The 16,441-nt window shown below is 47.5% G+C and overlaps 1 protein-coding gene across 4 annotated transcripts in view; it reads left to right on the top strand.

The window, feature by feature from the left end:
* The window catches only part of SIDT2 (SID1 transmembrane family member 2), a 526,209-nt gene that overhangs the window by 144,763 nt on the left and 365,005 nt on the right, over nucleotides 1–16,441 (top strand). For 3 of the 4 annotated variants that reach the window (XM_053691390.1, XM_053691389.1, XM_053691392.1), the window contains exons 6-8: nucleotides 12,532–12,633; nucleotides 13,992–14,075; nucleotides 14,157–14,256. In XM_053691390.1, coding sequence (XP_053547365.1) covers nucleotides 12,532–12,633; nucleotides 13,992–14,075; nucleotides 14,157–14,256 — 286 coding nt within the window. The remainder of the gene's footprint in view (nucleotides 1–12,531; nucleotides 12,634–13,991; nucleotides 14,076–14,156; nucleotides 14,257–16,441) is intronic. The other variant, XM_053691393.1, reaches the window with a different exon arrangement.

A 16,441-nucleotide genomic window follows, 5' to 3' on the forward strand; every position in this document is an offset into this window, starting at 1 on the left:
CTGTGTATCAGAGGGTGAGAGAGGTACGTATCCTGTGTATCAGAGGGTGGGAGAGGTACGTGTCCTGTGTATCAGAGGGTGGGAGAGGTATGTGTCCTGTATATTAGAGGGTGAGAGATGTACGTGTCCTGTGTATTAGAGGGTGGGAGAGGTATGTGTCCTGTGTATTAGTGGGAGATAGAGGTACGTGTCCTGTGTATTAGAGTGTGGGAGAGGTATGTGTCCTGTGTATTAGAGGGTGAGAGAGGTACGTGTCCTGTGTATTAGAGGGTGGGAGAGGTACGTGTCCTGTGTATCAGAGGGTGAGAGAGGTACGTGTCCTGTGTATTAGAGGGTGAGAGAGGTATGTGTCCTGTGTATTAGAGGGTGGGAGCGGTATGTGTCCTGTGTATCAGAGGGTGAGAGAGGTATGTGTCCTGTGTATCAGAGGGTGAGAGAGGTATGTGTCCTGTGTATCAGAGGGTGAGAGAGGTACGTGTCCTGTGTATTAGAGGGTGGGAGAGGTACGTGTCCTGTGTATTAGAGGGTGGGAGAGGTACGTGTCCTGTGTATTAGAGGGTGAGAGATGTACGTGTCCTGTGTATTAGAGGGTGAGAGAGGTACGTGTCCTGTGTATTAGAGGGTGAGAGAGGTACGTGTCCTGTGTATTAGAGGGTGGGAGAGGTACGTGTCCTGTGTATCAGAGGGTGAGAGAGGTACGTGTCCTGTGTATCAGAGGGTGAGAGAGGTATGTGTCCTGTGTATTAGAGGGTGGGAGAGGTACGTGTCCTGTGTATTAGAGGGTGGGAGACGTATGTGTCCTTTGTATTAGAGGGAGAGAGAGGTACGTGTCCTGTGTATCAGAGGGTGAGAGAGGTTATGTGTCCTGTATATTAGAGGGTGAGAGATGTACGTGTCCTGTGTATTACTGGGAGAGAGAGGTACGTGTCCTGTGTATTAGAGGGTGGGAGCGGTACGTGTCCTGTGTATTAGTGGGTGAGAGAGGTATGTGTCCTGTGTATTAGAGAGTGAGAGAGGTACGTGTCCTGTGTATTAGAGGGTGGGAGAGGTACGTGTCCTGTGTATCAGAGGGTGAGAGAGGTACGTGTCCTGTGTATTAGAGGGTGAGAGAGGTACGTGTCCTGTGTATTAGAGGGTGAGAGAGGTACGTGTCCTGTGTATCAGAGGGTGAGAGGTGTACGTGTCCTGTGTATTAGTGGGAGAGAGAGGTATGTGTCCTGTGTATTAGAGAGTGAGAGAGGTACGTGTCCTGTGTATTAGAGGGTGGGAGAGGTACGTGTCCTGTGTATCAGAGGGTGAGAGAGGTACGTGTCCTGTGTATTAGAGGGTGAGAGAGGTATGTGTCCTGTGTATTAGAGGGTGGGAGCGGTACGTGTCCTGTGTATCAGAGGGTGAGAGAGGTACGTGTCTTGTGTATCAGAGGGTGAGAGAGGTATGTGTCCTGTATATTAGAGGGTGAGAGAGGTATGTGTCCTGTGTATCAGTGGGTGAGAGATGTACGTGTCCTGTGTATTAGTGGGAGAGAGAGGTATGTGTCCTGTGTATTAGAGAGAGAGAAAGGTACGTGTCCTGTGTATTAGAGGGTGGGAGAGGTACGTGTCCTGTGTATCAGAGGGTGAGAGAGGTATGTGTCCTGTGTATTAGAGGGTGGGAGAAGTACGTGTCCTGTGTATTAGACGGTGAGAGAGGTACGTGTCCTGTGTATTAGAGGGTGAGAGAGGTACGTGTCCTGTGTATTAGAGGGTGGGAGAAGTACGTGTCCTTTGTATTAGAGGGTGGGAGATGTATGTGTCCTGTGTATTAGAGGGTGAGAGAGGTACGTGTCCTGTGTATTAGAGGGTGAGAGAGGTACGTGTCCTGTGTATTAGAGGGTGGGAGAGGTACGTGTCCTGTGTATTAGAGGATGAGAGAGGTACGTGTCCTGTGTATTAGAGGATGAGAGAGGTACGTGTCCTGTGTATTAGAGGATGAGAGAGGTACGTGTCCTGTGTATTAGAGGATGAGAGAGGTACGTGTCCTGTGTATTAGAGGATGAGAGAGGTACGTGTCCTGTGTATTAGAGGATGAGAGAGGTACGTGTCCTGTGTATTAGAGGGTGAGAGAGGTACGTGTCCTGTGTATTAGAGGATGGGAGAGGTACTTGTTCTGTGTTTTAGAGCGTGAGAGAGGTATGTGTCCTGTGTATTAGAGGGTGAGAGAGGTACTTGTTCTGTGTATTAGAGGGGGGGAGAGGTACTTGTTCTGTGTTTTAGAGCGTGAGAGAGGTACGTGTCCTGTGTATTTGAGGGTGGGAGCGGTACGTGTCCTGTGTATTAGAGGATGAGAGAGGTACGTGTCCTGTGTATTAGAGGGTGAGAGAGGTACGTGTCCTGTGTATTAGAGGATGGGAGAGGTACTTGTTCTGTGTTTTAGAGCGTGAGAGAGGTATGTGTCCTGTGTATTAGAGGGTGAGAGAGGTACTTGTTCTGTGTATTAGAGGGGGGGAGAGGTACTTGTTCTGTGTTTTAGAGCGTGAGAGAGGTACGTGTCCTGTGTATTTGAGGGTGGGAGCGGTACGTGTCCTGTGTATTAGTGGGTGAGAGAGGTACGTGTCCTGTGTATTAGAGGGTGGGAGCGGTACGTGTCCTGTGTATTAGTGGGTGAGAGAGGTACATGTCCTGTGTATCAGAGGGTGAGAGGTGTACGTGTCCTGTGTATTAGTGGGAGAGAGAGGTATGTGTCCTGTGTATTAGAGAGTGAGAGAGGTACGTGTCCTGTGTATTAGAGGGTGGGAGAGGTACGTGTCCTGTGTATCAGAGGGTGAGAGAGGTACGTGTCCTGTGTATTAGAGGGTGAGAGAGGTATGTGTCCTGTGTATTAGAGGGTGGGAGAGGTATGTGTCCTGTGTATTAGAGGGTGAGAGAGGTACGTGTCCTGTGTATTAGAGGGTGAGAGAGGTACGTGTCCTGTGTATTAGAGGGTGAGAGAGGTACGTGTCCTGTGTATTAGAGGGTGAGAGAGGTATGTGTCCTGTGTATTAGAGGGTGAGAGAGGTACATGTCCTGTGTATCAGAGGGTGAGAGAGGTATGTGTCCTGTATATTAGAGGGTGAGAGAGGTATGTGTCCTGTGTATCAGTGGGTGAGAGATGTACATGTCCTGTGTATTAGTGGGAGAGAGAGGTATGTGTCCTGTGTATTAGAGAGTGAGAGAGGTACGTGTCCTGTGTATCAGAGGGTGGGAGAGGTACGTGTCCTGTGTATCAGAGGGTGAGAGAGGTACGTGTCCTGTGTATCAGAGGGTGAGAGAGGTATGTGTCCTGTGTATTAGAGGGTGGGAGAAGTACGTGTCCTGTGTATTAGACGGTGAGAGAGGTACGTGTCCTGTGTATTAGAGGGTGAGAGAGGTACGTGTCCTGTGTATTAGAGGGTGGGAGAAGTACGTGTCCTTTGTATTAGAGGGTGGGAGATGTATGTGTCCTGTGTATTAGAGGGTGAGAGAGGTACGTGTCCTGTGTATTAGAGGGTGAGAGAGGTACGTGTCCTGTGTATTAGAGGGTGGGAGAGGTACGTGTCCTGTGTATTAGAGGGTGAGAGAGGTACGTGTCCTGTGTATTAGAGGATGAGAGAGGTACGTGTCCTGTGTATTAGAGGATGAGAGAGGTACGTGTCCTGTGTATTAGAGGATGAGAGAGGTACGTGTCCTGTGTATTAGAGGATGAGAGAGGTACGTGTCCTGTGTATTAGAGGGTGAGAGAGGTACGTGTCCTGTGTATTAGAGGATGGGAGAGGTACTTGTTCTGTGTTTTAGAGCGTGAGAGAGGTATGTGTCCTGTGTATTAGAGGGTGAGAGAGGTACTTGTTCTGTGTATTAGAGGGGGGGAGAGGTACTTGTTCTGTGTTTTAGAGCGTGAGAGAGGTACGTGTCCTGTGTATTTGAGGGTGAGAGAGGTACTTGTTCTGTGTATCAGAGCGTGAGAGTGGTACATGTCCTGTGTATTAGAGGGTGAGAAAGGTACTTGTTCTGTGTATTAGAGCAGGAGAGTGGTACGTGTCCTGTGTATTAGAGGGTGGGAGCGGTATGTGTACTGTGTATTAGAGGGTGGGAGAGGTATGTGTCCTGTGTATTAGAGGGTGAGAGAGGTATGTGTCCTGTGCATTAGAGGGTGAGAGAGGTATGTGTCCTGTGTTTTAGAGGGTGAGAGAGGTACATGTCCTGTGTATTAGAGGGAGAGAGCGGTACGTGTCCTGTGTATTAGAGGGTGAGAGCGGTACGTGTCCTGTGTATTAGAGGGTGAGAGAGGTACGTGTCCTGTGTATTAGAGAGTGAGAGAGGTACGTGTCCTGTGTATTAGAGGGTGAGAGAGGTTATGTGTCCTGTATATTAGAGGGTGAGAGATGTACGTGTCCTGTGTATTAGAGGGTGAGAGATGTACGTGGCCTGTGTATTAGAGGGTGAGAGATGTACGTGTCCTGTGTATTAGAGGGTGAGAGATGTACGTGTCCTGTGTATTAGAGGGTGAGAGGTGTACGTGTCCTGTGTATTAGTGGGAGAGAGAGGTATGTGTCCTGTATATTAGAGGGTGAGAGATGTACGTGTCCTGTGTATTAGAGGGTGAGAGATGTACGTGGCCTGTGTATTAGAGTGTGGGAGAGGTATGTGTCCTGTGTATTAGAGGGTGAGAGAGGTACGTGTCCTGTGTATTAGAGGGTGGGAGAGGTACGTGTCCTGTGTATCAGAGGGTGAGAGAGGTACGTGTCCTGTGTATTAGAGGGTGAGAGAGGTATGTGTCCTGTGTATTAGAGGGTGGGAGCGGTACGTGTCCTGTGTATCAGATGGTGAGAGAGGTACATGTCCTGTGTATCAGAGTGTGAGAGAGGTATGTGTCCTGTGTATCAGAGGGTGAGAGAGGTATGTGTCCTGTGTATCAGAGGGTGAGAGAGGTATGTGTCCTTTGTATTAGAGGGAGAGAGAGGTACGTGTCCTGTGTATCGGAGGATGAGACAGTACGTGTTCTGTGTATTAGAGGGTGGGAGAGGTACGTGTCCTGTGTATTAGAGGGTGAGAGAGGTATGTGTCCTGTGTATCAGAGGGTGAGAGAGGTACGTGTCCTGTGTATTAGAGGGTGAGAGATGTACGTGTCCTGTGTATTAGAGGGTGGGAGAGGTACGTGTCCTGTGTATTAGAGGGTGAGAGAGGTTATGTGTCCTGTGTATCAGAGGGTGAGAGATGTACGTGTCTTGTGTATCAGAGGGTGAGAGAGGTACATGTCCTGTGTATTAGAGGGTAGGAGAGGTATGTGTCCTGTGTATCAGAGGGTGAGAGAGGTACGTGTCCTGTGTATTAGAAGGTGGGAGAGGTACGTGTCCTGTGTATCAGAGGGTGAGAGAGGTACGTGTCCTGTGTATTAGTGGGAGAGAGAGGTATGTGTCCTGTGTATTAGAGAGTGAGAGAGGTACGTGTCCTGTGTATTAGAGGGTGGGAGAGGTACGTGTCCTGTGTATCAGAGGGTGAGAGAGGTACGTGTCCTGTGTATTAGAGGGTGAGAGAGGTATGTGTCCTGTGTATTAGAGGGTGAGAGAGGTACGTGTCCTGTGTATTAGAGGGTGAGAGAGGTACGTGTCCTGTGTATTAGAGGGTGAGAGATGTACGTGTCCTGTGTATTAGAGGGTGAGAGATGTACGTGTCCTGTGTATTAGAGGGTGGGAGAGGTACGTGTCCTGTGTATTAGAGGGTGAGAGATGTACGTGTCCTGTGTATTAGTGGGAGAGAGAGGTACGTGTCCTGTGTATTAGAGGGTGGGAGCGGTACGTGTCCTGTGTATTAGAGGGTGAGAGAGGTACATGTCCTGTGTATCAGAGGGTGAGAGATGTACGTGTCCTGTGTATTAGTGGGAGAGAGAGGTATGTGTCCTGTGTATTAGAGAGTCAGAGAGGTACGTGTCCTGTGTATTAGAGGGTGGGAGAGGTACGTGTCCTGTGTATCAGAGGGTGAGAGAGGTACGTGTCCTGTGTATCAGAGGGTGAGAGAGGTATGTGTCCTGTGTATTAGAGGGTGGGAGAGGTACGTGTCCTGTGTATTAGAGGGTGGGAGAGGTATGTGTCCTTTGTATTAGAGGGAGAGAGAGGTACGTGTCCTGTGTATCAGAGGGTGGGACAGTACGTGTCCTGTGTATTAGAGGGTGGGAGAGGTACGTGTCCTGTGTATTAGAGGGTGGGAGAGGTACATGTCCTGTGTATTAGAGGGTGAGAGAGGTTATGTGTCCTGTATATTAGAGGGTGAGAGATGTACGTGTCCTGTGTATTAGAGGGTGAGAGATGTACTAGTCCTGTGTATTAGAGGGTGGGAGAGGTACGTGTCCTGTGTATTAGAGGGTGAGAGATGTACGTGTCCTGTGTATTACTGGGAGAGAGAGGTACGTGTCCTGTGTATTAGAGGGTGGGAGCGGTACGTGTCCTGTGTATTAGTGGGTGAGAGAGGTACATGTCCTGTGTATCAGAGGGTGAGAGGTGTACGTGTCCTGTGTATTAGTGGGAGAGAGAGGTATGTGTCCTGTGTATTAGAGAGTGAGAGAGGTACGTGTCCTGTGTATTAGAGGGTGGGAGAGGTACGTGTCCTGTGTATCAGAGGGTGAGAGAGGTACGTGTCCTGTGTATTAGAGGGTGAGAGAGGTACGTGTCCTGTGTATTAGAGGGTGAGAGAGGTATGTGTCCTGTGTATTAGAGGGTGAGAGAGGTACGTGTCCTGTGTATTAGAGGGTGAGAGAGGTACGTGTCCTGTGTATTAGAGGGTGAGAGAGGTACGTGTCCTGTGTATTAGAGGGTGAGAGAGTTATGTGTCCTGTGTATTAGAGGGTGAGAGAGGTACATGTCCTGTGTATCAGAGGGTGAGAGAGGTATGTGTCCTGTATATTAGAGGGTGAGAGAGGTATGTGTCCTGTGTATCAGTGGGTGAGAGATGTACATGTCCTGTGTATTAGTGGGAGAGAGAGGTATGTGTCCTGTGTATTAGAGAGTGAGAGAGGTACGTGTCCTGTGTATCAGAGGGTGGGAGAGGTACGTGTCCTGTGTATCAGAGGGTGAGAGAGGTACGTGTCCTGTGTATCAGAGGGTGAGAGAGGTATGTGTCCTGTGTATTAGAGGGTGGGAGAGTTACATGTCCTGTGTATTAGAGGGTGGGAGAGGTATGTGTCCTTTGTATTAGAGGGAGAGAGAGGTACGTGTCCTGTGTATCGGAGGGTGAGACAGTACGTGTCCTGTGTATTAGAGGGTGGGAGAGGTACGTGTCCTGTGTATTAGAGGGTGAGAGAGGTATGTGTCCTGTGTATCAGAGGGTGAGAGAGGTACGTGTCCTGTGTATTAGAGGTTGAGAGATGTACGTGTCCTGTGTATTAGAGGGTGGGAGAGGTACGTGTCCTGTGTATTAGAGGGTGAGAGAGGTTATGTGTCCTGTGTATCAGAGGGTGAGAGATGTACGTGTCCTGTGTATCAGAGGGTGAGAGAGGTACATGTCCTGTGTATTAGAGGGTAGGAGAGGTATGTGTCCTGTGTATCAGAGGGTGAGAGAGGTACGTGTCCTGTGTATTAGAAGGTGGGAGAGGTACGTGTCCTGTGTATCAAAGGGTGAGAGAGGTACGTGTCCTGTGTATTAGAGGGTGAGAGAGGTACGTGTCCTGTGTATTAGAGGGTGAGAGAGGTATGTGTCCTGTGTATTAGAGGGTGGGAGCAGTACGTGTCCTGTGTATTAGAGGGTGAGAGAGGTACATGTCCTGTGTATCAGAGGGTGAGAGAGGTATGTGTCCTGTGTATTAGAGGGTGAGAGAGGTATGTGTCCTGTGTATTAGAGGGTGGGAGAGGTACGTGGCCTGTGTATTAGAGGGTGAGAGAGGTACGTGTCCTGTGTATTAGAGGGTGAGAGAGGTACGTGGCCTGTGTATTAGAGGGTGAGAGAGGTACGAGGCCTGTGTATTAGAGGATGAGAGAGGTACGTGGCCTGTGTATTAGAGGGTGAGAGAGGTACGTATCCTGTGTATCAGAGGGTGAGAGAGGTACGTGTCCTGTGTATCAGAGGGTGAGAGAGGTACGTGTCCTGTGTATCAGAGGGTGAGAGAGGTACGTGTCCTGTGTATTAGAGGGTGGGAGAGGTACGTGTCCTGTGTATTAGAGGGTGGGAGAGGTATGTGTCCTTTGTATTAGAGGGAGAGAGAGGTACGTGTCCTGTGTATCAGAGGGTGGGACAGTACGTGTCCTGTGTATTAGAGGGTGGGAGAGGTATGTGTCCTGTGTATTAGAGGGTGGGAGAGGTATGTGTCCTGTGTATTAGAGGGTGGGAGAGGTACGTGGCCTGTGTATTAGAGGGTGAGAGAGGTACGTGTCCTGTGTATCAGAGGGTGAGAGAGGTACGTGTCCTGTGTATTAGAGGGTGAGAGAGGTATGTGTCCTGTGTATTAGAGGGTGGGAGCGGTACGTGTCCTGTGTATTAGAGGGTGAGAGAGGTACATGTCCTGTGTATCAGAGGGTGAGAGAGGTACGTGTCCTGTGTATTAGAGGGTGAGAGAGGTACGTGTCCTGTGTATTAGAGGGTGAGAGAGGTATGTGTCCTGTGTATTAGAGGGTGGGAGAGGTACGTGTCCTGTGTATTAGTGGGAGAGAGAGGTACGTGTCCTGTGTATCAGAGGGTGAGAGAGGTACGTGTCCTGTGTATTAGAGGGTGGGGGAGGTACGTGTCCTGTGTATCAGAGGGTGAGAGAGGTACGTGTCCTGTGTATTAGAGGGTGAGAGAGGTACGTGTCCTGTGTATTAGAGGGTGGGAGAGGTACGTGGCCTGTTTATTAGAGGGTGAGAGAGGTTATGTGTCCTGTGTATTAGATGGTGGGAGAGGTACGTGTCCTGTGTATTAGAGGGTGAGAGATGTACGTGTCCTGTGTATTAGAGGGTGGGAGAGGTATGTGTCCTGTGTATTAGTGGGAGAGAGAGGTACGTGTCCTGTGTATCAGAGGGTGAGAGAGGTACGTGTCCTGTGTATCAGAGGGTGAGAGAGGTACGTGTCCTGTGTATTAGAGGGTGGGAGAGGTACGTGTCCTGTGTATCAGAGGGTGAGAGAGGTACGTGTCCTGTGTATTAGAGGGTGAGAGAGGTATGTGTCCTGTGTATTAGAGGGTGGGAGCGGTACGTGTCCTGTGTATTAGAGGGTGAGAGAGGTACATGTCCTGTGTATCAGAGGGTGAGAGAGGTACATGTCCTGTGTATCAGAGGGTGAGAGAGGTATGTGTCCTGTGTATTAGAGGGTGGAAGAGGTACGTGTCCTGTGTATTAGAGGGTGGGAGAGGTATGTGTCCTTTGTATTAGAGGGAGAGAGAGGTACATGTCCTGTGTATCAGAGGGTGGGACGGTACGTGTCCTGTGTATTAGAGTGTGGGAAAGGTATGTGTCCTGATTATTAGAGGGTGAGAGAGGTACGTGTCCTGTGTATTAGAGGGTGGGGGAGGTACGTGTCCTGTGTATTAGAGGGTGGGAGAGGTACGTGTCCTGTGTATTAGAGGGTGAGAGAGGTATGTGTCCTGTGTATCAGAGGGTGAGAGAGGTACGTGTCCTGTGTATCAGAGGGTGAGAGAGGTACGTGTCCTGTGTATCAGAGGGTGAGAGAGGTACGTGTCCTGTGTATTAGAAGGTGAGAGATGTACGTGTCCTGTGTATTAGAGGGTGGGAGAGGTACGTGTCCTGTGTATTAGAGGGTGAGAGAGGTACGTGTCCTGTGTAGCAGAGGGTGGGAGAGGTACGTGTCCTGTGTATTAGAGGGTGAGAGAGGTTATGTGTCCTGTATATTAGAGGGTGAGAGATGTACGTGTCCTGTGTATTAGAGGGTGAGAGATGTACGTGTCCTGTGTATCAGAGGGTGAGAGAGGTACGTGTCCTGTGTATCAGAGGGTGAGAGAGGTAAGTGTCCTGTGTATTAGAGGATGAGAGAGGTACGTGTCCTGTGTATCAGAGGGTGAGAGAGGTACGTGTCCTGTGTATCAGAGGGTGAGAGAGGTATGTGTCCATTGTATCAGAGGGTGAGAGAGGTACGTGTCCTGTGTATCAGAGGGTGAGAGAGGTATGTGTCCTGTGCATTAGAGGGTGAGAGAGGTACGTGTCCTGTGTATTAGAGGGTGAGAGAGGTACGTGTCCTGTGTATCAGAGGGTGAGAGAGGTACGTGTCCTGTGTATTAGAGGGTGAGAGAGGTATGTGTCCTGTGTATTAGAGGGTGGGACGGTACGTGTCCTGTGTATCAGAGGGTGAGAGAGGTATGTGTCCTGTGTATCAGAGGGTGAGAGAGGTATGTGTCCTGTGCATTAGAGGGTGAGAGAGGTATGTGTCCTGTGCATTAGAGGGTGAGAGAGGTATGTGTCCTGTGTATTAGAGGGTGGGAGAGGTACGTGTCTTGTGTATCAGAGGGTGGGAGAGGTACATGTCCTGTGTATTAGAGGGTGAGAGAGGTATGTGTCTTGTGTATCAGAGGGTGGGAGAGGTAGGTGTCCTGTGTATTAGAGGGTGAGAGAGGTACGTGTCCTGTGTATCAGAGGGTGAGAGAGGTACGTGTCCTGTGTATTAGAGGGTGAGAGAGGTATGTGTCCTGTGTATTAGAGGGTGGGACGGTACGTGTCCTGTGTATCAGAGGGTGGGAGAGGTACGTGTCCTGTGTATCAGAGGGTGAGAGAGGTATGTGTCCTGTGCATTAGAGGGTGAGAGAGGTATGTGTCCTGTGCATTAGAGGGTGAGAGAGGTACGTGTCCTGTGTATTAGAGGGTGGGAGAGGTACGTGTCTTGTGTATCAGAGGGTGGGAGAGGTACATGTCCTGTGTATTAGAGGGTGAGAGAGGTATGTGTCTTGTGTATCAGAGGGTGGGAGAGGTAGGTGTCCTGTGTATTAGAGGGTGAGAGAGGTACGTGTCCTGTGTATCAGAGGGTGAGAGAGGTACGTGTCCTGTGTATTAGAGGGTGAGAGAGGTATGTGTACTGTGTATTAGAGGGTGGGAGAGGTACGTGTCCTGTGTATTAGAGGGTGAGAGCGGTACGTCTCCTGTGTATCAGAGGGTGAGAGAGGTACGTGTCCTGTGTATTAGAGGGTGAGAGAGGTATGTGTCCTGTGTATTAGAGGGTGGGAGAGGTACGTGGCCTGTGTATTAGAGGGTGAGAGCGGAACGTGTCCTGTGTATTAGAGGGTGAGAGAGGTACGTCTCCTGTGTATTAGAGGGTGAGAGAGGTACGTGTCCTGTGTATTAGAGGGTGGGAGAGGTACGTGGCCTGTGTATTGGAGGGTGAGAGAGGTACATGTCCTGTGTATTAGAGGGTGAGAGAAGTATGTGTCCTGTGTATTAGAGGGTGGGAGCGGTACGTGTCCTGTGTATTAGAGGGTGAGAGAAGTATGTGTCCTGTGTATTAGAGGGTGGGAGAGGTACGTGTCCTGTGTATTAGAGGGTGAAAGATGTACGTGTCCTGTGTATTAGAGGGTGGGAGAGGTATGTGTCCTGTGTAGTAGAGGGTGAGAGAGGTACGTTTCCTGTGTATTAGAGGGTGAGAGAGGTATGTGTCCTGTGTATTAGAGGGTGAGAGAGGTATGTGTCCTGTGTATGAGAGGGTGAGAGAAGTATGTGTCCTGTGTATCAGAGGGTGAGAGAGGTATGTGTCCTGTGTATCAGAGGGTGAGAGAGGTATGTGTCCTGTGTATTAGAGGGTGAGAGATGTACGTGTCCTGTGTATTAGAGGGTGGTAGAGGTATGTGTCCTGTGTATTAGTGGGAGAGAGAGGTACGTGTCCTGTGTATTAGAGGGTGAGAGAGGTACGTGTCCTGTGTATTTGAGGGTGAGAGAGGTACTTGTTCTGTGTATCAGAGCGTGAGAGTGGTACGTGTCCTGTGTATTAGAGGGTGAGAGAGGTACTTGTTCTGTGTATTAGAGGGGGGAGAGGTACTTGTTCTGTGTATTAGAGGGGGGGAGAGGTACTTGTTCTGTGTATTAGAGCGTGAGAGAGGTACGTGTCCTGTGTATTAGAGGGTGAGAGAGGTACGTGTCCTGTGTATTTGAGGGTGAGAGAGGTACTTGTTCTGTGTATCAGAGCATGAGAGTGGTACGTGTCCTGTGTATTAGAGTTTGAGAGAGGTACTTGTTCTGTGTATTAGAGGGGGGGAGAGGTACTTGTCCTGTGTATTAGAGCAGGAGAGAGGTACGTGTCCTGTGTATTAGAGGGTGAGAGACGTATGTGTACTGTGTTTTAGAGGGTGAGAGAGGTACGTGTCCTGTGTATTAGAGAGTGGGAGAGGTACGTGTCCTGTGTATCAGAGGGTGGGAGAGGTATGTGTCCTGTGTATGAGAGGGTGGGAGAGGTTACGTGACCTGTGTATTAGAGGGTAAGAGAGGTACGTGTCCTGTGTATCAGAGGGTGGGAGAGGTTACATGACCTGTGTATTAGGGGAGGTAAGGGGAAGATGTTCTGTGTATTAGGGCAGATGTGATTGCCTCTCATTCTTTTAAATTGATCTGATTGTTTTTCTTTCTTCTTGCCGCATTCTCAGTACTTTAAGTATGAGTTTACAGAGGGTGTGGATTCTGTAGTGGTGAAGGTGTCCTCTCTGGCTGCATTTCCCTGCTCTGTCATCTCCATTCAGGACCTGCAGGTGGGTATACTGTGCCCGCTATGTCCTCTTACACGCTGTGCCCGCTATGGGGTTTGACTGAGATAATTATATCCCCCAAACAGTCTAAAACTGCTGTATCAGAGGAGTTTTTTTTCCCTTGTTAACACAGTATAACGTTATCCACAATAGTGTTATCTACAGTGTAGTGCCGTATTGGCTAATTGAAAATACTTTGAAGAAACCGCTATAACTTTACCTCACCATGATCCGTTTTGTGTCTTTTCAAAACTTAAAGGGACATAATATTCATATGCTAAATCACTTGAAACTGATGCAATATAACTGTAAAAAACTGTCAGGAAAATATCACCTGAGCATCTCTATGTAAAAAAGGAAGATATTTTACCTCACAACTTCCTCAGCTAAATAAGTTCTGTGTAAAAAGTTATACTCGGCTGCTCCCAGCTGCAGGTAAAAAATAAATAAAAAAATGAAGATATAAACAGCAGCCAATCTGCATCAACAGTGCTGAGGTCATGAACTATTTTACTGTGAGATTTCACTTAACTCTCATGAGATTTCATTGTAAATTTCCTTAAGCTGAATAGGGAAGTAAGATGAGAGTGCACATAAGTTCGCTCCTTACACTGTCCCGGGACAGAGATACTGATTTGCTGCTTAGAAGTCCTTTACAATGGGATGTGGCTACTGAGATACTTTTGAGGTAAAATATATTTATTTTTTACATAGAGATGTTCAGGTGATATTGTCTGGTCAGCTTTTACAGCTATACTGCATCACTTGCAAGTGTTTAAACATTTGGGTATTATGGCCCTTTAAACGGTGAGTCCCTCTCTGTTCCACTCTCACTCCGTGTAGAGTTTACCTGCTCCTCTTCACGGGCGAAACGCGTTTAAGGACTGTGGGGTGTCATTGTGATCCCAAAATCTTTTGTTTGGCAAGTCTGTGATACATTCCTACTGCAAACAGCCTGAAAACAAGGAGATCGATATTGCACCAATTAGGAGACACAAAATGGTCATGTGACCAGCTGCACTTTCTACCATGCACTCCAGTGAACTAAACGGAGGAGCAGGTAAACTATACACGGAGTGAGAGTGAATAAAAACAACTTAGTACAAATACAGAACCATCTTTATTTCTTCTGCAAAAATGCCTATGAGATTTGACTGTGATAATTTTATCCCCCAAACAGTCTGAAACCAAACTGCTGTATCAGCGGAGTTTGTTTGTCCTTGTTAACACACTATAGGGTTATCCACAATAGTGTTATCTACAATGTAGTGCCGTATTGGCTAATTGCAAATTCTTTGAAGAAACCGCTATAACTTTATCTCACCTGTACCCACTCTAACCTCTGCTCTCTCCTTCTACAGTGCCCGGTGTATGATCTGGATAACAATGTGGCTTTTATTGGCATGTACCAAACAATGACTAAGAAAGGAGCAATCACTGTGCAGGTAACACTTACATCCACGTTGGCGGCTTTGCCCCCTTTGCGTTATCTTGCCCCTTTCCCTGTTACTGTTTGTGTTTTGCAGAGGAAGGACTTCTCACGAGGAGGCTTCTATGTAGTTGTGGTTGTGAAGACAGAGGATGAAGCCTGTGGGGGAGCTATTCCTCTGTATCCCCTTACACCAGGTACTGTCAGTGTCAATAACTTATGTAGGAAATTGTGCTTGTTTGCTGTGGGACACCTAATCCCCGGGCTCTGGCTTGGATAAAGCTCTGAACATAATTGCATTGTTTCTCCTCAAGCACAGTCCCTTTTGTGGTGCAGAGATGACTGTTTTAATTGAATTGCATTAGCCTGAGTTCTGTGCCATAACATTCAGTCGTTTGCTCATCATGCTGTCCAGATGTAGAATTGTGTGGTAGTAAGTAGTAGTGTGCAGCAGTATGAAGTGTAGTGTGCAATGTAGTATACAGTGTAGTGTGCAGCAGTATGGAGTGTAGTGTGCAGTGTAGTGTGCAGCAGTGTACAGTAGTATGCAGTGTATTGTGCAGCAGTATGCAGTGTAGTGTACAGCAGTATGCAATGTAGTGTGCAGTAGTGTACAGCAGTATGCAGTGTATTGTGCAGTAGTGTACAGCAGTATGCAGTTTATTGTACAGCAGTATGCAGTGTATTGTGCAGTAGTGTGCAGCAGTATGGAGTGTAGTGTGCAGCAGTGTACAGTAGTATGCAGTGTATTGTGCAGCAGTATGCAGTGTAGGGTGCAGTAGTGTGCAGCAGTATGCAGTGTAGTGTACAACAGTATGCAATGTAGTGTGCTGTAGTGTACAGCAGTATGCAGTGTATTGTGCAGTGGTGTACAGCAGTATGCAGTTTATTGTACAGCAGTATGCAGTGTATTGTGCAGTAGTGTACAGCAGTATGCAGTGTAGTGTGCATCAGTATACAGCAGTATGCAGTAATGTGCCTTGTGGGAACTGACAGAGGCATGCACGAGGCAAACAGACTATACAAGGACAACAGGGTTAAAGGGACAGTCTACACCAGGATTTTTATTGTTTAAAAAAGATAGATAATACCTTTATTACCCATTCCCCAGTTTTGCACAGCCAGCATGGTTATATTAATATACTTTTTACCTCTGTGATTTCCTTGTATATAAGCTTCTACAGATTGCCCCCTTTTTCAGTTCTTTTGACAGACTTGCCAATCAGTGCGGTCTCATAAATATCTGCACGGGAGTGAGCACAATGTTATCTATATGGAACACCTGAACTAGCGCTGTCTAGCTGTGAAAAACTGTCAAAATGCACTGAGATAAGAGGCGCCTTCAAGGACTTAGAAATTAGCATATGAGCCTACCTAGGTTTAGCTTTCAACTAAGAATACCAAGAGAACCAATACAATTTTAAGTAAATTGGAAAGTTGTTTAAAATTGCATGTCCTATCTGAGTCATGAAAGTTTAATTTTGATTAGACTGTCCCTTTAAGTTGGTATATACCACCCTAAGAAATTGGAGCTTTTTAAGAGTTAACCAGTAGGAAAACAAAGAAGTGTATATAAAACTTAACCCTATCTTAAAAAAGCCCTATTGGGTGAAATATATTGATTGGATTAACCTTGAGTGTGCTTTGTTACCCCTGAGTGACATTGTTTCATTCTATATAAAGGTTTTTTTCCGCTCACACTACAGGTATTCATATGGAAGTTTTGCTTTGACAAAGACTTTTAATAATAATATGGAGATCTACTGATACCCCTTCTATGGTGCTCGGCAAAACTAAGAGTAAAAAGGGGTGTTATTAGTACACATTGTTTAAAGTGAACCCACCAATTGTAAAACCAAGTGTGGGAACTTTGGTGTGTTTTGTGTTATACTTTAAAGGGACATACAACAGGATGAACTAACATACATTTCTAAATATATAATACAGCCAAAGCTTAATCGCAAAATGGTTTCTGTTTTAACCCCATTAACCCCCTTTAATTTAGGCATAGTTTTGTTTGCAGCAAGCTCCCACCCCCTGGACATTTTCATATATGAAAGGTGCTATCCAGGCCATAGCTTCTGCAGAATGCACTTGTGCACATGCACGATGGGGGGCAGAGTCACATGTCGCCTGACTAAAGCAGTGCACAGTATAATGACACTGAGCTGAACTCAAAAGCTAAAAACAAACTGAAATTGCAGCTGACAAAGTTCTTTAAGGGAGGCTCACCTCTGAGTAGCATGATCTGAAGGATCGGTCACTGTTAATCCTTGACCTCCTAGTGAACGCCAGACCGTTTAGGGAGAGAGAGAATGGAGTAAAGATTGCAATTTCAGTAAACTTCATAGGAGGGAGAGGTAGGAATGCTCTGCTGAATGA

The sequence above is a fragment of the Bombina bombina genome, chromosome 8 (genome assembly GCF_027579735.1).
Source record: "Bombina bombina isolate aBomBom1 chromosome 8, aBomBom1.pri, whole genome shotgun sequence".
Lineage (NCBI taxonomy): Eukaryota > Metazoa > Chordata > Amphibia > Anura > Bombinatoridae > Bombina > Bombina bombina.